At 65.8% G+C, this 19,600-nt stretch overlaps 1 protein-coding gene across 6 annotated transcripts; it reads right to left on the bottom strand.

Annotated features, from left to right (window-relative positions):
* Positions 1–1,788: 1,788 nt before the first annotated feature.
* Positions 1,789–17,885, bottom strand: LOC141983454 (uncharacterized). 6 transcript variants are annotated; one of them, XM_074946632.1, is made up of 13 exons: positions 17,615–17,621; positions 17,425–17,457; positions 14,306–14,412; positions 12,760–12,899; positions 12,536–12,672; positions 11,563–11,715; positions 10,124–10,616; positions 9,794–9,886; positions 9,091–9,178; positions 8,667–8,866; positions 8,356–8,599; positions 2,231–2,329; positions 1,789–1,927 (listed from the first exon to the last, which is right to left on the bottom strand). In XM_074946632.1, the coding sequence occupies exons 2-12, from the start codon at positions 17,437–17,439 to the stop codon at positions 2,233–2,235; spliced, it is 1,767 nt and encodes a 588-aa protein (XP_074802733.1). In that variant the 5' UTR covers positions 17,440–17,457; positions 17,615–17,621; the 3' UTR covers positions 1,789–1,927; positions 2,231–2,232. The 6 variants fall into 6 exon arrangements, 5 of the variants coding, with proteins under 5 accessions (XP_074802733.1, XP_074802732.1, XP_074802729.1 ...); XM_074946631.1 differs by lacking the exon at positions 17,425–17,457 and adding an exon at positions 17,382–17,413 and having other exon boundaries at positions 17,614–17,620; XM_074946628.1 differs by lacking the exons at positions 17,425–17,457; positions 17,615–17,621 and adding an exon at positions 17,856–17,885.
* Positions 17,886–19,600: the final 1,715 nt, after the last annotated feature.

Below are 19,600 nucleotides of genomic sequence, written 5' to 3'. Positions count from 1 at the left end.
GGGCCTTATCCCAAGTCCCAGCACCCAGGCCCGGCAGACCCCAGCGCATGCCTGGCGCCAACCAGGGACATGGGGGGAAGGGTGCCCACAGGGGCTGGAGGCCTCCCTCTTCTCCCAGGCACCTGTGCAGCTGGGGCAGATGGCGCAGCCCCTCGTCAGTGATGTGGGTGAAATCGGTCAGGTCCAGCTCCAGCAGCCCCTCCAGGCGGCACAGGAAGTGCAGGCCGGAGTCGGTGACTGTGTGCCGGCATGGCAGGCTCAGCTGGGCCAGTGGCAGGCCTGAAACAGCCAGCGGGGCAGTGAGTGGCCCTCACCCCATCCTCCCAGACCGACAGCACAGCTCTGGGGCTCCCGCTGGCCCCACCCGCCTCCTTGGGATCCGGCCCAGCCCAGCCTCTCGCCCAGTGCCCAGCTCCGACAGGGACACCACACCCCGAGCACGTGAGGGGCCCTTGGGGCGGCAAGACACGCCGTGGGTGGCCACAGCACCTTGAGGGCAGGGCCCTGCACGGGCAGCTAGTCACTGCTTCTCCAGGGGGCCTGGGGCCCTGCTCCGGCCCCTCGGGGCTCTTGCCGAGCTCGGCCGGGGACCGCCAGCCCAGGGCGCTCCTACCTGAGACCAGCTGCAGGGCCTGGTCACCATCCACGGACTGCACTCCAGACAGGGTGAGCGTGGACAGGGCAGGGTGGGAGGCCAGGGCTGCCAGGGAGGCTTGGCTCACGCGGGTGTCATCCAGGTGCAGCGTGTGCAGCCGGCTCAGCTGCTGCAGGGCAGAGAAATCTGAGATCTGCCAGAGACCAGCTGCCCGTCAGAACCACGCCCCGGGCAACCTTGCCTAGAGGGGAATGGCCTCCTACCCCATCCCCTGTCCCCAGAGCCAGCCAGAATGGGAGCCAGCACCCCCTGAAGGGGAGAGGCCCCGACACAGGCGGTGGATATAACAGGCCTACCCTCCCCTCCCCTGAGGCAGCGAACACCACCGGACACCTGGTAGTGGGTTTTAGCGGTTTGCACGGGGAAATCTTTGCTTATTATTATGCCCCACGCAGGTTCCGGGGCAGCTGAGGCGGGGATATGTGCTACTTAGCTTCCTGGGTTCAGCAGTGATGGCCCCGAACTCCAGGGAGAGGGCTGCTGAGCCCAGGAAGCTGAGTACCAGATAAGGCCTCCTCAGACACCCCGGAACCTGCATGGGGCATAGTAAAAGCTCAGGTTCTTCGGGAAGAGACATGAGCTTTTCCCACGGAGTGGCTCGGGGTCTCAGGAGGGGAGACACAGCACGGCTAGGGCGGCTCTGGCCAGCTCGAGGCTCCTCTGGGCGGGGGGGGGGGGGGAGAAGGGGGGGAGGGAGGGGGCTCGGAGCTTCAGCTTCAGGGGGGAGGACGGGGTGGGGAAGGACTGGGGGGCTAGTTTCCCCAAAGGGGGGCTCATCCTGATGCCCATCGGCCCCATGCCCCATTCCCCACCCCCGAGCCAAGCAGTCTCCGACCTGCGGCCGGATGGGAGCCAGCACCTCCTAGAGGGGAAAGGCCCCGTGTCCCATTCCCTGCTCCCGTGAGCCAGCCAGTCCCTGTCCTGGGGCCGGATTGGGGCCACTGTCCCTTACAGGGGAAAGGCCCCGTGTCCCATTCCCCGCCCCCTGAGCCAGCCAGTCCCCGTCCCGGGGTGGGATCGCAGCCGGCGCCCTAGAGGAGAAGGCCCCGTTCCCCGCCCCCCACTCGTGGCCCATCACCTCGGTCTGCTTGAGGCTGAGCAGCGCCAGGCCGGGTGCGTACTGGGGCAGCAGGTGCAGTGTGCGCTCTGTGATCCCCGTCCTGTTGAGGCTCAGGTGGGTGAGTGCGGAGGGAGCCGAGTGCAGGAAATCCGCCATGCCGCTATCGCTGATTTTGGTCTGGTCCAGAGCCAGGTGCGAGAGGTGTGGGAGTCCTGTGGGGGAGGGGGGGGGGGGGAGAGCAGGTGTTACCAGGGGCAGAGACTGAGGACAAAGAGCTGGGCCAAGGCCCTGTTGTCTGGGGTCCAGCCACAAAGGGGGGAGCAGGTGGGAGGGGGCGGGTCCACGACATGGGGACGGAGAGAGAGGGAGGGGGAGGGGCTGCACCGGGGGGGGGGGGGGGGTAACGAGAGGTGGGAAGGGGCGGGGTCCTGACGCAGGGAGGGAGAAGAGCTGGGAGGGGGCAATGCAGGGGGTGTGGTCCGCCAGACAGGCCAGCCCCTGTGCACGAGCTGTACCTTTAAGGAAGTGCAGGCAGGCGTCGGTGAGCTTGACACAGGCCGACAGGTTGAGGTGCTGAAGTCTCTGCAGGTGCCTCACCACGGACAGGCCCTGGTCTGCAGGGAGAGTGAGGGGACATCAGGGCCGGGGCTGCGGACCTCACACCACCACCACGCTGGAGCCGCTGGCTCCATCCTGCCCAAGGGGCTTTGTGGGAACCTGGGGGGCATCCTGACCAGTGTACACAGGGCTCCCTTCCCACACGGCCGGAGCGCCTCGACCCCGCCGAGAGCACAGAGCCATGCCCCCCCCGCCTAACAGTATCCCAATGGTCCATGCAGCCCAGGGCCCTGGCTGCAACAGGGGCTTCAGAAGGAGTGAACAGAACAGGACAGTTATCGAGTGATCTGTCCCTGTCGCCCACTCCCAGCTTCTGGTAGGCAGAGGTTTAGGGACACCCAGGGCATGGGGTTCTGTCCCTGCCCATCCTGGCTAATAGCCATTGATGGACCTACTCTCCATGAGCTTATCTAGTTCTTTTTTGAACCCATTTACACTTTTGGTCTTCACAGCATCCCCTGGCAAGGAGTTCCACAGGTTGACTGTGCGCTGTGTGAAGAAATACTTCCTTGTGTTTGTTTTAAACCTGATGCCTATTAATTTCATTGGGTGACCCCTTGTTCATAGAATCATAGAAGATTAGGGTTGGAAGGGACCTCAGGAGGCCATCTAGTCCAACCCCCTCCTCAAAGCAGGACCAAACCCCAACTAAATCATCCCAGCCAGGGCTTTGTCAAGCCTGACCTTAAAAACCTCTAAGGATGGAGAGTCCACCACCTCCCTAAGTAACCCATTCCAGTGTTTCACCACCCTCCTTGTGAAATAGTGTTTCCTAATATCCAGCCTAGACCTCCCACACTGCAACTTGAGACCACTACTCCTTATTCTGTCTTCTGCCACCACTGAGAACAGCCGAGCTCCATCCTCTTTGGAACCCCCCTTCAGGTAGCTGAAAGCAGCTATCAAATCCCCCCTCATTCTTCTCTTCCGCAGACTAAATAACCCCAGTTCCCTCTGTCATGGAGTCCCAGGGCGATGCTCTGAAACTGCTCCCCGTGAAGCCAGTCAGGACTCTGGGGAAGTCTCCTTTCTGTGAGCAGCCTGTCTTCAGGACACAAAGCTCACCCGGCTTCCACCTTCCTGGGTCTGACCTCGGAGCATTCAGCCTCCTCTGCCCCTCCGTGCGCTTCCCACAGCCAGTCCGCCCAGGCAGGGTCCTGGGGAAGCCAGAGGGTCCTGCCCCCCAACTCCGCAGTCAGACGGGACTCTCAGCTAGCCAGTAAAACAGAGGTTTATTAGACGACAGGAACATGGTCTAACACAGAGCTTGTAGGTGCAGAGAACGGGACCCCTCAGCTGGGTCCATTTTGGGAGGCAGTGAGCCAGACAACCCTGTCTGCCCTTCACTCCATGTCTCCAGCCAGCCCCAAACTGACTCCCCCTCCAGCCCCTCCTCCTCTGGGCTTTGTTCCTTTCCCGGGCCAGGAGGTCACCTGATTCCTTTGTTCTCCAACCCTTTAGCTCTCACCTTGCAGGGGGGAAGGGCCCAGCCCATCAGTTGCCAGGAAACAGGGTGTCGGCCATTCTCTGTGTCCAGACCCCTGCACACACCTGCCCTCTAGGGCTCTGCAGTGATCATACACCCTTATCCCACCCCCTAGATACTTAAGAACTGCCTAGGGGAAACTGAGGCACCCCCACACTATTCAGAGGAAACATTAAGAACAGTCCCACTTCATCACACCCTCAGCCTCTCCTCATAAGTCATGTGCCCCAGTCCCCTAATCATTTTCGTTGCCCCCCACTGGACTCTCTCCAATTTGTCCATATCCCTTCTGTAGTGGGGGGCCCAAAACTGGACGCTATAATCCAGGTGTGGCCTCACCAGTGTCAAATAGAGGGGAATCATCACTTCCCTAGTTCTTGTGTTATGAGAAGGAGTAAACAACACGTCCTTAGTCACTGTATCTCCACCAGCCATGATTTTACAGCCCTCTGTCCTCTCCCCCGTCAGTCGTCTCTCTTCTAAGCTGAACAGTCCTGGTTAGTTGGGGATTGGTCCTGCTTTGAGCAGGGGGTGGGACTAGATGACCTCCTGAGGTCCCTTCCAACCCTGATAGTCTATGATTCTATGATTTATTAATCTCTCCTCCTATGGAAGCTCTTCCAGCCCCCTCATCATTTTTCTTGCTCTTTTCTGAACCTTTTCCGTGAGAACGGCCAGGCTGGGTCAGACCAAAGGTCCATCTAGCCCAGTGTCCCAGTACAGACCCCTGGGGGACTCTGCTATTTACCTCTTGTGACACAGCAGGAAGGGGGGAGTGTTGACCTGGGAATGTGGCAGGAGACTTTCAATGGGAGACCTGAGAGCCTGTAACCTGAGTCAGGAGGGGGAGGTGACACCTCTGCCCTGGGAATGTGAACAAAGGCTGCAGGAGGGAGCCGGCTGGGGGGGTTTAGTTTCAGTTTGGGGCTGGGTGGAGGAACGCAGGGAACCCCAGGGCTGGGGTCTAAGCTCCCTGCTCCCCCAGAAGGACTTGACTGAGGGGTCCTGGGTGTCCCCACAAGCTCTGTTTTAGACTGTGTTCCTGTTGTCCAATAAACCTTCTGTTTTACTGGCTGGCTGAGAGTCACACTGATCCCAGGAAGAGGGGTGCACGGCCTGGACTCCCCCACACTCCGTGACATCTCTCTCCACTGTGAACACTGAGAGAACACCCCTTTGTTTCCGATCTGTTAACCCGATTTATCCTTTACCTGCCTGCACTCCAGGCCTGTGCCAGCTTGGAGTGGGGACTCGTGTCATGCACACGCAAGGGAACCTGCCCTGAGAGCCAGGACCTGAGGGGGGACACCACAGCCACCCCAGAGAGAGACAGAAAGAGGGGCATGCGACAGCCTGGCCCGCACTGCCCCACAGTGGGCTGCCCGCAGCACTCCATGGACCCGGGGCAGAGCTCCATGGGCCTAGTAAGGAGGGCTTTAAACTAGGTTCACCGGGGGAAGGAGACCAAAGCCCTGAGGTAAGTGGGAAAACGGGATACCGGGAGGAAGCACAGGCAGGAACGACTGTGATGGGAGGGCTCCTGCCTCATACTGAGAATGAGGGGCGATCAGCAGGTTCTCTCAAGTGCTTATATACGAATGCACAAAGCCTTGGAAACAAGCAGGGAGAACTGGAGGTCCTGGTGATGTCAGGGAATTATGACGTGATTGGAATAACAGAGACTTGGTGGGATAACTCACATGACTGGAGTACTGTCATGGATGGTTATAAACTGTTCAGGAAGGACAGGCAGGGCAGAAAAGGTGGGGGAGTAGCACTGTATGTAAGGGAGCAGTATGACTGCTCAGAGCTCTGGTACGAAACTGCAGAGAAACCTGAGTGTCTCTGGATTAAATTTAGAAGTGTGAGCAACAAGAGTGATGTAGTGGTGGGAGTCTGCTATAGACCACCGGACCAGGGGGATGAGGTGGATGAGGCTTTCTTCCGGCAACTCGCAGAAGCTACTAGATCGCATGCCCTGGTTCTCATGGGTGACTTTAATTTTCCTGATATTTGCTGGGAGAGCAATACAGCGGTGCATAGACAATCCAGGAAGTTTTTGGAAAGCGTAGGGGACAATTTCCTGGCACAAGTGCTAGACGAGCCAACTAGCGGGGGAGCTTTTCTTGACCTGCTGCTCACAAACCGGGAAGAATTAGTGGGGGAAGCAAAAGTGGATGGGAATCTGGGAGGCAGTGACCATGAGATGGTCGAGTTCAGGATGGTGATACAGGAAAGAAAGGTAAGCAGCAGGATACGGACCCTGGACTTCAGGAAAGCAGACTTCGACTCCCTCAGGGAGCGGATGGGTAGGATCCCCTGGGGGACTAACATGAAGGGGAAAGGAGTCCAGGAGAGCTGGCTGTATTTCAAGGAATCCCTGTTGAGGTTACAGGGACAAACCATCCCGATGAGTCGAAAGAATAGTAAATATGGCAGGCGACCAGCTTGGCTTAATGGTGAAATCCTAGCGGATCTTAAACATAAAAAAGAAGCTTACAAGAAGTGGAAGGTTGGACATATGACCAGGGAAGAGTATAAAAATATTGCTCGGGCATGTAGGAATGAAATCAGGAGGGCCAAATCGCACCTGGAGCTGCAGCTAGCAAGAGATGTCACGAGTAACAAGAAGGGTTTCTTCAGGTATGTTGGCAACAAGAAGAAAGCCAAGGAAAGTGTGGGCCCCTTACTGAAGGAGGGAGGCAACCTAGTGACAGAGGATGTGGAAAAAGCTAATGTGCTCAATGCTTTTTTTGCCTCTGTCTTCACTAACAAGGACAGCTCCCAGACTGCTGCGCTGGGCATCGCAACATGGGGAGTAGATGGCCAGCCCTCTGTGGAGATAGAGGTGGTTAGGGACTATTTAGAAAAGCTGGACGTGCACAAGTCCATGGGGCCGGACGAGTTGCACCCGAGAGTACTAAAGGAATTGGCGGATGTGATTGCAGAGCCATTGGCCATTATCTTTGAAAACTCGTGGCGAACGGGGGAAGTCCCGGATGACTGGAAAAAGGCTAACGTAGTGCCAATCTTTAAAAAAGGGAAGAAGGAGGATCCTGGGAACTACAGGCCGGTCAGTCTCACCTCAGTCCCCGGAAAAATCATGGAGCAGGTCCTCAAGGAATCAATCCTGAAGCACTTACACGAGAGTAAAGTGATCAGGAACAGTCAGCATGGATTCACCAAGGGAAGGTCATGCCTGACTAATCTAATCGCCTTCTATGAGGAGATTACTGATTCTGTGGATGAAGGGAAAGCAGTGGATGTATTGTTTCTTGACTTTAGCAAAGCTTTTGACACGGTCTCCCACAGTATTCTTGTCAGCAAGTTAAAGAAGTATGGGCTGGATGAATGTACTATAAGGTGGGTAGAAAGCTGGCTAGATTGTCGGGCTCAACGGGTAGTGATCAATGGCTCCATGTCTAGTTGGCAGCCGGTGTCAAGTGGAGTGCCCCAGGGGTCGGTCCTGGGGCCGGTTTTGTTCAATATCTTCATAAATGATCTGGAGGATGGTGTGGATTGCACTCTTAGCAAATTTGCGGATGATACTAAACTGGGAGGAGTGGTAGATACGCTGGAGGGCAGAGATAGGATACAGAGGGACCTAGACAAATTGGAGGATTGGGCCAAAAGAAACCTGATGAGGTTCAATAAGGATAAGTGCAGGGTCCTGCACTTAGGACGGAAGAACCCAATGCACCGTTACAGACTAGGGACCGAATGGTTAGGCAGCAGTTCTGCGGAAAAGGACCTAGGGGTTACAGTGGACGAGAAGCTGGATATGAGTCAGCAGTGTGCCCTTGTTGCCAAGAAGGCCAATGGCATTTTGGGATGTATAAGTAGGGGCATAGCGAGCAGATCGAGGGACGTGATCGTTCCCCTCTATTCGACATTGGTGAGGCCTCATCTGGAGTACTGTGTCCAGTTTTGGGCCCCGCACTACAAGAAGGATGTGGAAAAATTGGAGAGAGTCCAGCGAAGGGCAACAAAAATGATTAGGGGTCTGGAACACATGACTTATGAGGAGAGGCTGAGGGAACTGGGATTGTTTAGTCTGCAGAAGAGAAGAATGAGGGGGGATTTGATAGCTGCTTTCAACTACCTGAGAGGTGGTTCCAGAGAGGATGATTCTAGACTATTCTCAGTGGTAGAAGAGGACAGGACAAGGAGTAATGGTCTCAAGTTGCAGTGGGGGAGGTTTAGGTTGGATATTAGGAAAAACTTTTTCACTAGGAGGGTGGTGAAACACTGGAATGCGTTACCTAGGGAGGTGGTGGAATCTCCTCCCTTAGATATTTTTAAGGTCAGGCTTGACAAAGCCCTGGCTGGGATGATTTAGTCAGGGATCGGTCCTGCTTTGAGCAGGGGGTTGGACTAGATGACCTCCTGAGGTCCCTTCCAACCCTGATATTCTATGATTCAGGGGCGGAGAGACCCCAGGCCTAGTGTCTGTCCCTGGGCCTGCCCTATATCCTCCCCTTCCCCGTGAACAGTTCTGCCCCAGACTGGCGAGCCAGCCCCACCCCCGCCGCATACCGGTGAGCAGGGGGCAGGAGACCAGGCTGAGATGCCGGAGGCTCTGAAAGGCCCGCAGCTGGCGCAGCAGCTCGTTGGTGGCATAGGGGTAGCAGCTGAGGACCAGGCTCTGTATGGGGCAGCCGAAGAAGAGCTCCAGGGTCTTGGGGCACAGCAGCCCGGTGGTGGATCATGTAGGCCAGGAGGCGCTCGGCCAGCGGGGGCGTCAGGGAGGCCAGGCTGCTGCAGTACTGCTTTCGGGGTGCTGTGGAGGAGACACCAGGTAAGGTGCTGGGGGGTACTAGGCTGGGGGCAGGGCCATGGGGCTGTACCTGTCAGCAGGGCCACGGCCGCCCGCAGGGCCATGCTAGAGAGCGAAGGCACGTGGGAGAGGCGGGGGGGTTTCCTGTGCCCTGCGGGTGGGGCCAGCTCCTCTTGGCCCCGCAAGGCACGGTGGAAGCGCTGCTCCGCTGCCTGAGCCACGGCGCCCGGCAGGTCCGAGGGGCCCACACCACGCCCATCGTCTGCAGCCCTGCAAGGAGGAGCTGGGTCAGGCTACGGCCACCGCCCTTGGGGAGAGGCGCCCTCAGCTGGCTCCTCCCCGGAACCCTGGCACAAACTCCCTGCCCCGCAGCCCACGCCTTGCAAACAGGCCAGCGCTGGATTCCCTGGGATTCCCAAGGCCCAGCAGAACTCTGCCATGACCCCCAGGCCTTCTGCACCCCGGGGGTGCTGCCCGCAGCTGCCGGCACATACCTGAGCCTGTTGCCCTCTGCCGGCCACTGGTGCTGCGGCTCCACCGGGCCCCGGCTTGGAGACAGCAGCAAAGGAGCCAGCCCTGAGCCTGCAGATCAGAGCAGATTACGTCAGCGGAGGGGGCAGCTGCGCCGGGAAAGGGGCCAGCCCCATGGGCAGCCATCCTCCAACCATCAATCCTGGAGCTCCTGGCACCTCGGCCCCCATTAACCCAGCTGGCATCTCACTGCAGGGCAGGGAGCTGTGGGCACTCCTCCTCCCAGCACTGCCCTGGGACTCTGGGGGACCCAGGGAAAGCAGGCGCCCTCGTGCCATCTCCCGATGCCCATGCAGGGCTGACTGCGACACCAGTGCAGAGGTGGAGTCTGCTGGGTCCTGACGTGCGCGCAGAGGCCCTGGCACCGTATGGTGCCCACTGGCCAGATAGATGTGGTGGGACCAGGCCGCCCTCCCCATCACAGGCCGGGCTGCCTTTTAACACGCTGCGGGCGATGGGGCTGTTACAGCCAGAGCAGGCACTCCCCTGGCACGGGCTGCAGACCCCCGAGGGATCCCCGACAGTGCAGCCCAGGACTCGGAAACGCCCTGGGGCCTCCCCCACACCGACAGTCCCCGCTCTGGAGCTCTGCGCCCTGTCCACGAGGCTCTGCCCCTTGCATGCCCTCCGGCCCTGCCCCATCACAGGAGGGAGGGAGATACTGACCTGGAGGGGACAGCTCCTCATCCAGTGGGCTGCACCCAGTGGGTGCTGTGGGCTCTTGCTCCGGATCCTCTAGTGTCAGCCGCTGTCCTTGGCCTGTGGGAAGGACAACGGCAGCTACTGCAGGAAGGCTCATGCTGCCCTCTCCCTGCGAGGGGAGGCCAGAGCCCGCTTCTCTCTCATCTCCCTGCCTCCCACAGAGAGAGGGGGCAGGCCAGGCAAACGGCAGCCCACCCAGGAGTCCCCAGAGCCAGGCCCCCTAGCCCCTCACTAGCCAGGTGGGCACACGCCTCCCCAAGGGCCCCTCCCCCGACCAGCAGGCTGGCAGCTTACCCCAGCGATGGTGCGGTGGGGAGGTCGACTCCCAAAGGCCATGGACCCCGGGTTTCCCTGGCACCACCCTGCGCGCAGGGGAGCTCAGCGCCAGCCGCAGCTCCTCGGCCTCTGGGAACATCCCTTCGGCCATGGCCTGCTCCAGCACTAGGCCCAGGGTCTCGCCCCGGCCCCAGGCGTGCTCCTCCGTGGGCAAAGCCTGAGGCCTGGGAGGCTGCAGGGGCCCGTCTCTGGTCTGGGGGGCTGCCAGGGCGCAGGTGCCTGACGGGAGGGGCTCGGTGGCCAGGACGCACAGGGTGGCGCTGGGTGTCAGGCCCAGAGCATGCAGGCTACAGGACAGCTCGGCCAGGCCGAAGCGGCGCTTGGGGAAGCCCTGAAGGAGCGTGAACGGCGGCAGGTCGGGGTGCAGAGTCGAGAGGTGCTGCGTGACGTCCTGCAGAAGGCAGTCGGCTGGGAAGCGCTCCCGCAAGCACTGGCCCGAGGGCAGGCGGATCTGGGGGCAGAGAGAGCCCAGTGGTGAGGCACAGCATCCCAGGCCCAAGGCACCGCCAGCCCGGCTCCGTGCCCAGACAAAACCCACTTGAGGCCAGGAGATGAGACCGTACCGGCTGCTGCCCCCTTCTCCCCTCAGAGCAAAGCAGGGGGCAGCACGGGGTTCAACTCCTGCCCCCTCCACCTCCTCCTGCCAGGCCATCAAGTGCAGGGTAAGATGCAGCCGCCTCTGGGGTGGAACACGAAACCTGCATGTACGGGGTCACTGCCCCAGCATTGCAAGGACACCGGGGTGCAGCACCAGTGCCCGCGGGCCAGGGCAGTGAGCAGAACAAAGCCCCGTTCAAAGCAGGGCTCCAGACAGCAAGTTAGACTTTGGCCAGGCTCCAAAATCAGCATCTCAGCTGACAGGAGACCTAATGAGCACAAGGGGCCAGGCCCGGCTTTGTGCGTCTGCAGTACGGCTACCATGGCCCTGGGATCAGCACTGACTCCAACAGGAGAGCGTCCCCCGCTGCACAGCCCCCCCAGGGCATTGGGGCCGGTGCTGACTGAGGGGAGAGTGCCCCCGCTGCATAGCCCCCCCCAGGGCATTGGGGCCGGTGCTGACTGAGGGAAGAGCATCCCCTGCTGCACAGCCTCCCCCAGGGCACTGGGGCCACTGCTGACTGAGGGGAGAGCGCCCCCTGCTGAGACCCCACTCAGCTCCAGGTTTTCTCTTGGAGTCTCCTGGAGGCAGTGGGATGCAGCCCAGGGCAAGATGCCCCTGGCAGGTTCGTGCTCTCAGGGGAAGCCAGAGGTTTTGCATATCCAGGGAGGGGCTCCCTCTGGGTGGCAGCACCTCCTCAGCCCTGGCCTCCCCTCGTCAGAGGAGGGGCTGGAGCAGGGCCCCCAGGGACTTAGATCCTCCGGCCAGACCAGCTCCGCAGCAGGGGTTCAGGACTCACCATCAGCAGGCACTGCCCGTCACTCGCCAGCTGAGCTGGGCTCTCCGGCCTGTGGCCCTGGGCAGCCGGGGGGTCTGGCTTCTGGGCCCGCTGAGTCTTTGCCTGGAAGCTTCTCCGGTCATCAGCGATTCTCTGCAGGACCAGCTCCCGCTCCTGGGGGAAGAGGCTGGGCATGACTGCTGGGAGCTCCCCGCTGGCACAGGAGTAGGGCCCAGCACCTCGCCCTGCTCCACCTCGCCCTGCCTCAGTGGGGCACGGCCTGCGGCTGAGGGGCAGAGATGCAGCCAGAGACTCAGGGGCTTCTCCCAAGCTTGAGTCTGCAAAGCCAACTGTGGTCACCCCTCTGGGGGGCACGGCCGGCCACAGGAATCATAGAATATCAGGGTTGGAAGGGACCTCAGGAGGTCATCTAGTCCAACCCCCTGCTTAAAGCAGGACCAACCCCAACTAAATCATCCCGCCCAGGGCTTTGTCAAGCCTGACCTTAAAAACTTCTAAGGAAGGAGAGTCCACCACCTCCCTAGGTAACACATTCCAGTGTTTCACCACCCTCCGAGTGAAAAAGTTTTTCCTAACATCCAACCTAACCTAAGGAGCAGCCGGAGACTCATAGACTCATAGATATTTAGGTCAGAAGCGACAATTATCATCTAGTCTGATCTCCTGCACAACGCAGGCCACAGAATTTCACCCACCACTCCTACAAAAAAACAAAAACCTCACACATATATCTGTGCTATTGAAGTCCTCAAATCGTAGTTTAAAGACTTCAAGGAGCAGAGAATCCTCCAGCAAGTGACCCGTGCCCCATGCTACAGAGGAAGGCGAAAAACCTCCAGGGCACTGGAGACACTGCGGGCAGCAGCGCTGGGAGCAGATGGCACGTGCCAGGAGCGTCCAGGGCAGCTGCCATCCGCCACCCTGCTCCTCTCAGTCCCACACGCAGACCCTCCCTCCCACCCACGGCGCTCACCTTCTGCTTGTTCTGCTTCTCGGCTTTGGCCTCCCGAGCCAGCTGCTCCCGCCGCTGCTCTTCCAACTCCTTTCGGCTTCCCCTCATCCTGCAGCTGTGCCCAGCCTCGGTCCCAGGCCACCGAGTGGAGCTGGGCCCTGGGGGCGCAGAGAGAGAGAGTGATGGAGCCGCCCCCCCAGTCGCCTGCCAGGGAGAGGAGCCAAGCGGGGTAGGGGGGCATGCACCTGGCAAGCTGTGCTCAGCGCGGGGAGCCTCTGACCCCAAAGGCACCGCCTGGAGCTTGGGAAGGTTGAAAGCTGCAATTGCTCCTCCTGGCTCTTTGGGGGGCGCTGTCTGGAGCCGCTGCCCCCTCTCCTGAAGTAACCTGCAAAGCACAGAGAATGAGGGGGGAGCTGAGGACCCCCAGCGTCGCTTCTCCCGCCCATTGGCCTGCACACCCTGCAGGCGGCTTTAGGGCCAGCTGTGATCGGCACCTGCACCCTTGAGCTGGGGCTAGACCGGCTCTGTACCCCCACCCTCTTGGATCAGCCACCTCCCCGCTCCTGCTGTCAGTGATTGGGCCAAGCAGAGGGTCTTGTGCTCACTGGCGGGGGTCTCCAAGCAGTCACTCAGGTGAGGAGAGCCCCGCCGGCGGGGGGCCTGGATTTGCTGCGACGAAGGACGGCTCAGCCAGGCAGCGATGGGACCAGAACAAAACCTGCTGCTGTCCCGAGACCTTTCACCCAAATGGAGAGCCAAGCTCCCGGGCCACGCCAGCCATCGCTTCTGGCGCTGCGCTTCTGGGCACAATGCCACGGCCAGCTCCAATGCCTCTGCCAAGGGGGCTCAGGCTGCAGAGCTTGCACATTCCCACAGGCCGGGAAGACAGCACGGGGTTACCACCGAGAGCGGGCGACATTCACAAGAGCTGCTCTGAGCACAAGTCACAGAAACACCCTCTCCTTTGGAAACAGTGGTGCCCCAGTGCGTTTTATTACGCCTGTAAATGTCTGTTCCTTCTCCGAGTCCTGCGGAGACCCTGGCGTAATTATATCATGAGGCATGGAGTTCCACAGGCTAACTGGGCATCATGTATACAAGTATTTGCTCTCCCACGATTTCAGCCTTACAGGATGTCTCCTCATCCTTGTGTTGTGAGAGGGCAAACAGGAGCCCCCCATCCACCCCCTGACCCATTTGTTGCTCTGTATCCGGTCATCCTGTTCCCATCTACACCGAGCAGTCCCAGCCACTCATGCCTGACAACCCACCTCTCGCAAAAAGCGTCCAAGATCTTTAACGAGCACAAGGCAAATGGCCAGGACATCAGCTCTGCACATCACCTGAAAGATGGCATCCCGAGCCATGCAGTGCCCTCTAGCCACGCACTGCTGGAGACTGAGGAGAGAGCGCCCGCTGCCGAGCCCCCGCCGCACTACCCGCAGCCGCTGCCCCCCGCCGAGGCCCCGCCCTGCTCCCCGCAGCCCCTGCCCCCCACCGAGCCCCTGTTCCCCGCCGAGCCCCTGCTCCGCTCCTCGTGACCCAGCGCCCCCCACAGAGCCCCTGCCCCACTCCCCAGCGCCCCCTCCCAGCCCCCACCCCGCAGCCCAGCACCCCCTAGCACTGCCCTGGGACAGTGACTGAGGGCAGAGCACGATGGCAGCTCCTGGCGACTCCTGGCAGCAGGCTGAGGCTGGCTCCCCTGGCAGCGGGCGGCTGGGCGAGGGGCCAGGCTGCTCCCCAGGGCAGCGGCGCTGTGCCCCGCAGGCTAGTGGGGACGCGGCCACTCACCATTCTGTGGCCTCCTGCAGGCTGAGGGAGCCGGCCTGGACGGCCGCGCGCGCCTGCCCCTCGGTGAATCCCATCTCGTAGAGCGCCAGGAGCAGGTCGCCCAGAGTCTGGGGAAACACAGCGCGGAAGGGTCACGGCTTGCCCCGTGTTTGGGTTGGGCCGCACCTGCCCTGAGTGGGATGGGGCAGCGGGGTGCCCGGAGGGTGGGTGGGGGGGCACGGGGCAGTGCCGGGGGGAGAGCAGGGCGCCCGGGGGGGGGTTACGGGGCGGTGCCGGGGGGACAGCGGGGCGCCCGGGGGGGGGTTACGGGGCAGTAGCGGGGGGACAGCGGGGCGCCCGGGGGGGGGTTTACGGGGCAGTAGCGGGGGGACAGCGGGGCGCCCGGGGGGGGGGTTACGGGGCAGGAGCGGGGGGACAGCGGGGCGCCCGGGGGGGGGGTTACGGGGCAGGAGCGGGGGGACAGCGGGGCGCCGGGGGGGGGGTTACGGGGCAGGAGCGGGGGGACAGCGGGGCGCCCGGGGGGGGGGGGTTACGGGGCAGGAGCGGGGGGACAGCGGGGCGCCCGGGGGGGGGGGGTTACGGGGCAGGAGCGGGGGGACAGCGGGGCGCCCGGGGGGGGGGGGTTACGGGGCAGGAGCGGGGGGACAGCGGGGCGCCCGGGGGGGGGGGGGTTACGGGGCAGGAGCGGGGGGACAGCGGGGCGCCCGGGGGGGGGGGGTTACGGGGCAGGAGCGGGGGGACAGCGGGGCGCCCGGGGGGGGGGGGTTACGGGGCAGGAGCGGGGGGACAGCGGGGCGCCCGGGGGGGGGGGGTTACGGGGCAGGAGCGGGGGGACAGCGGGGCGCCCGGGGGGGGGGTTACGGGGCAGTAGCGGGGGGACAGCGGGGCGCCCGGGGGGGGGGTTACGGGGCAGGAGCGGGGGGACAGCGGGGCGCCCGGGGGGGGGGGATTACGGGGCAGGAGCGGGGGGACAGCGGGGCGCCCGGGGGGGGGGTTACGGGGCAGGAGCGGGGGGACAGCGGGGCGCCCGGGGGGGGGGTTACGGGGCAGGAGCGGGGGGACAGCGGGGCGCCCGGGGGGGGGGTTACGGGGCAGGAGCGGGGGGACAGCGGGGCGCCCGGGGGGGGGGTTACGGGGCAGTAGCGGGGGGACAGCGGGGCGCCTGGGGGGGGGGGGTTACGGGGCAGTAGCGGGGGGACAGCGGGGCGCCCGGGGGGGGGTTACGGGGCAGTAGCGGGGGGACAGCGGGGCGCCCGGGGGGGGGTTACGGGGCAGTAGCCGGGGGGACAGCGGGGCGCCCGGGGGGGGTGGTACGGGGCAGTAGCGGGGGGACAGCGGGGCGCCCGGGGGGGGGGGTTACGGGGCAGTAGCGGGGGGACAGCGGGGCGCCCGGGGGGGGGTTACGGGGCAGTAGCGGGGGGACAGCGGGGCGCCCGGGGGGGGGTTACGGGGCAGTAGCGGGGGGACAGCGGGGCGCCCGGGGTGGGGGGGTTACGGGGAAGTAGCGGGGGGACAGCGGGGCGCCCGTGGGGGGGTTACGGGGCAGGAGCGGGGGGACAGCGGGGCGCCCGGGGGGGGGTTACGGGGCAGTAGCGGGGGGACAGCGGGGCGCCCGGGGGGGGGGTTACGGGGCAGTAGCGGGGGGACAGCGGGGCGCCCGGGGGGGGTGGTACGGGGCAGGAGCGGGGGGACAGCGGGGCGCCCGGGGGGGGGGGGTTACGGGGCAGTAGCGGGGGGACAGCGGGGCGCCCGGGGGGGGGTTACGGGGCAGTGCCGGGGGGACAGCGGGGCGCCCGGGGGGGGTGGTACGGGGCAGTAGCGGGGGGACAGCGGGGCGCCCGGGGGGGGGTTACGGGGCAGTGCCGGGGGGACAGCGGGGCGCCCGGGGTGGGGGGTTACGGGGAAGTAGCGGGGGGACAGTGGGGCGCCCGGGGTGGGGGGGTTACGGGGAAGTAGCGGGGGGACAGCGGGGCGCCCGGGGGGGGGTTACGGGGCAGTAGCGGGGGGACAGCGGGGCGCCCGGGGGGGGGTTACGGGGCAGTGCCGGGGGGACAGCGGGGCGCCCGGGGGGGGTGGTACGGGGCAGTAGCGGGGGGACAGCGGGGCGCCCGGGGGGGGTGTTACGGGGCAGTAGCGGGGGGACAGCGGGGCGCCCGGGGTGGGGGGGTTACGGGGAAGTAGCGGGGGGACAGCGGGGCGCCCGGGGGGGGGTTACGGGGCAGGAGCGGGGGGACAGCGGGGCGCCCGGGGGGGGGTTACGGGGCAGTAGCGGGGGGACAGCGGGGCGCCCGGGGGGGGGTTACGGGGCAGTAGCGGGGGGACAGCGGGGCGCCCGGGGTGGGGGGGTTACGGGGAAGTAGCGGGGGGACAGCGGGGCGCCCGGGGGGGGGGGTTACGGGGCAGGAGCGGGGGGACAGCGGGGCGCCCGGAGGGGGGGTTACGGGGCAGGAGCGGGGGGACAGCGGGGCGCCCGGAGGGGGGGTTACGGGGCAGGAGCGGGGGGACAGCGGGGCGCCCGGGGGGGGGGTTACGGGGCAGGAGCGGGGGGACAGCGGGGCGCCCGGGGGGGGGGTTACGGGGCAGGAGCGGGGGGACAGCGGGGCGCCCGGGGGGGGGGTTACGGGGCAGGAGCGGGGGGACAGCGGGGCACCCGGGGGGGGGGGGTTACGGGGCAGGAGCGGGGGGACAGCGGGGCGCCCGGGGGGGGGGTTACGGGGCAGGAGCGGGGGGACAGCGGGGCGCCCGGGGGGGGGGGTTACGGGGCAGGAGCGGGGGGACAGCGGGGCGCCCGGGGGGGGGGGGGATTACGGGGCAGTAGCGGGGGGACAGCGGGGCGCCCGGGGGGGGTGGTACGGGGCAGTAGCGGGGGGACAGCGGGGCGCCCGGGGGGGGGGGTTACGGGGCAGTAGCGGGGGGACAGCGGGGCGCCCGGGGGGGGGTTACGGGGCAGGAGCGGGGGGACAGCGGGGCGCCCGGGGGGGGGTTACAGGGCGGTGCCGGGGGGACAGCGGGGCGCCCGGGGGGGGGTCGCGGGGGGCGGGTCCATGGCGGGCCCCGGGGGGGGGTCGGGTCTCACCGCGGGCGGATCCATGGCGGGCCCCGGGGGGGTCGGGTCTCACCGCGGGCGGATCCATGGCGGGCCCCGGGGGGGGGTGTCGCGGGGGGCGGGTCCATGGCGGGGCCCGGGGGGGGTCGCGGGGGGCGGGTCCATGGCGGGGCCCCGGGGGGGTCGGTCTCACCGCGGGCGGGTCCATGGCGGGGCCCGGGGGGGGTCGCGGGGGGCGGGTCCATGGCGGGGCCCGGGGGGGGTCGGGTCTCACCGCGGGCGGGTCCATGGCGGGGCCCGGGGGGGGTCGCGGGGGGCGGGTCCATGGCGGGGCCCGGGGGGGGTCGGGTCTCACCGCGGGCGGGTCCATGGCGGGCCCCGGGGGGGGTCGCGGGGGGCGGGTCCATCGCGGGGCCAGGGGGGGGTCGGGTCTCACCGCGGGCCCGGGGGGGGGGGTCGCGGGGGGCGGGTCCATGGCGGGGCCCCGGGGGGGTCGGGTCTCACCGCGGGCGGGTCCATGGCGGGCCCCGGGGGGGGCTGGGGCGCGGCGGGCGGGTCCATCCGCTCCCGGCAGCCCCGGCCCGGAAGTGTCCGGCGGTTCCGCCCCCCAGGCCCCAGAGCCGGCGGGGGAGGGGCGGGCTCCGGCCCGGGGGGCGCGGGGGGGTCCGGGCACAGGGAGGGGCCCCGGGTCCCGGCCGGGGCGGGCGAAGGTTGTGCCCCGAGGGCCACGTGCGGGTGGGGAAATGGCGGGCCCTGAGTGTGGGGCTGGGCTGGGGGGCAGGAGAGCGGTGGGGTGCAGGCGGGGGTTGGGGTGCGCGAGGGGGCTCAGGGCAGGGGTTGGGGTGCGGCTGGAGGTTGGGTTGCAGGCGGGGGTTGGGGTGCGGGAAGGGGCTCAGGGCAGGGGTTGGGGTGCAGGCGGGGGTTGGGGTGCGGGAGGGGGCTCAGGGCAGGGGTTGGGGTGCAGGCGGGGGTTGGGGTGCGCGAGGGGGCTCAGGGCAGGGGTTGGGCTGCAGGCGGGGGTTGGGGTGCAGAAGGGGGCTCAGGGCAGGGGTTGGGGTGCAGGCGGGGGTTGGGGTGCAGGCGGGGGTTGGGGTGCGGAAGGGGGCTCAGGGCAGGGGTTGGGGTGCAGGCGGGGGTTGGGGTGCGCGAGGGGGCTCAGGGCAGGGGTTGGGGTGCAGGCGGGGGTTGGGGTGCAGAAGGGGGCTCAGGGCAGGGGTTGGGGTGCAGGCGGGGGTTGGGGTGCAGGCGGGGGTTGGGGTGCGGAAGGGGGCTCAGGGCAGGGGTTGGGGTGCAGGCGGGGGTTGGGGTGCGCGAGGGGGCTCAGGGCAGGGGTTGGGGTGCGGCTGGAGGTTGGGTTGCAGGCGGGGGTTGGGGTGCGCGAGGGGGCTCAGGGCAGGGGTTGGGGTGCAGGCGGGGGTTGGGGTGCGCGAGGGGGCTCAGGGCAGGGGTTGGGGTGCAGGCGGGGGTTGGGGTGCGCGAGGGGGCTCAGGGCAGGGGTTGGGTTGCAGGCGGGGGTTGGGGTGCGGGAAGGGGCTCAGGGCAGGGGTTGGGGTGCGGCTGGAGGTTGGGTTGCAGGCGGGGGTTGGGGTGCGGGAAGGGGCTCAGGGCAGGGGTTGGGGTGCAGGCGGGGGTTGGGGTGCGGGAGGGGGCTCAGGGCAGGGGTTGGGGTGCAGGCGGGGGTTGGGGTGCGCGAGGGGGCTCAGGGCAGGGGTTGGGTTGCAGGCGGGGGTTGGGGTGCAGAAGGGGGCTCAGGGCAGGGGTTGGGGTGCAGGCGGGGGTTGGGGTGCGGGAGGGGGTTTGGGTGCGGCTGGGGGTTGGGGTGCAGGCAGGGGTTGGGGTGCGGAAGGGGGCTCAGGGCAGGGGTTGGGGTGCAGGCAGGGGTTGGGGTGCAGAAGGGGGCTCAGGGCAGGGGTTGGGGTGCAGGCTGGGGTTGGGGTGCGCGAGGGGGCTCAGGTCAGGTTTTGAGGTGCAGCAGGGGGCTGGGGTGTGGCTGGGGGTTGGGGTGCAGGAGAGGGGTGGGTGCAGGCGGGCCTGGGGTGTGGGAGGGGGCTCAGGGCAGGGTTTGAGGTGCGGCAGGGGGCTGGGGTGTGGGATGGGTGCACGGTGCTGGCTCCAGCCTGGTGCCGCTTACCTGGCGCGGCTCTGGGATGGAAGCAGCCGGTGCCACGTCCCTGCGGCCCCCGGGGGAGCTGCGGAGGGCAGAGCCGGCAGGCGAGGGCAGTGCACGGAGCCCTCTGCCCCACACTTCC

This window comes from Natator depressus, chromosome 2, assembly GCF_965152275.1.
Source record: "Natator depressus isolate rNatDep1 chromosome 2, rNatDep2.hap1, whole genome shotgun sequence".
NCBI lineage: Eukaryota > Metazoa > Chordata > Testudines > Cheloniidae > Natator > Natator depressus.
The sequence above is the reverse complement of the archived record's forward strand: the minus strand, read 5'-3'. Positions and strand labels throughout refer to the sequence as shown.

What these genes read in the sequence shown, in the direction of transcription:
- LOC141983454 (XM_074946628.1), bottom strand. An exon ending in CCCACCGCACCATCGCTGGG is followed by an intron (nt 9,887 to 10,123) that starts GTAAGCTGCCAG and finishes TCCTTCCCACAG; the next exon opens with GCCAAGGACAGCGGCTGACA. An exon ending in CTCCTGCCCCCTGCTCACCG is followed by an intron (nt 2,330 to 8,355) that starts GTATGCGGCGGG and finishes CTCTCCCTGCAG; the next exon opens with ACCAGGGCCTGTCCGTGGTG.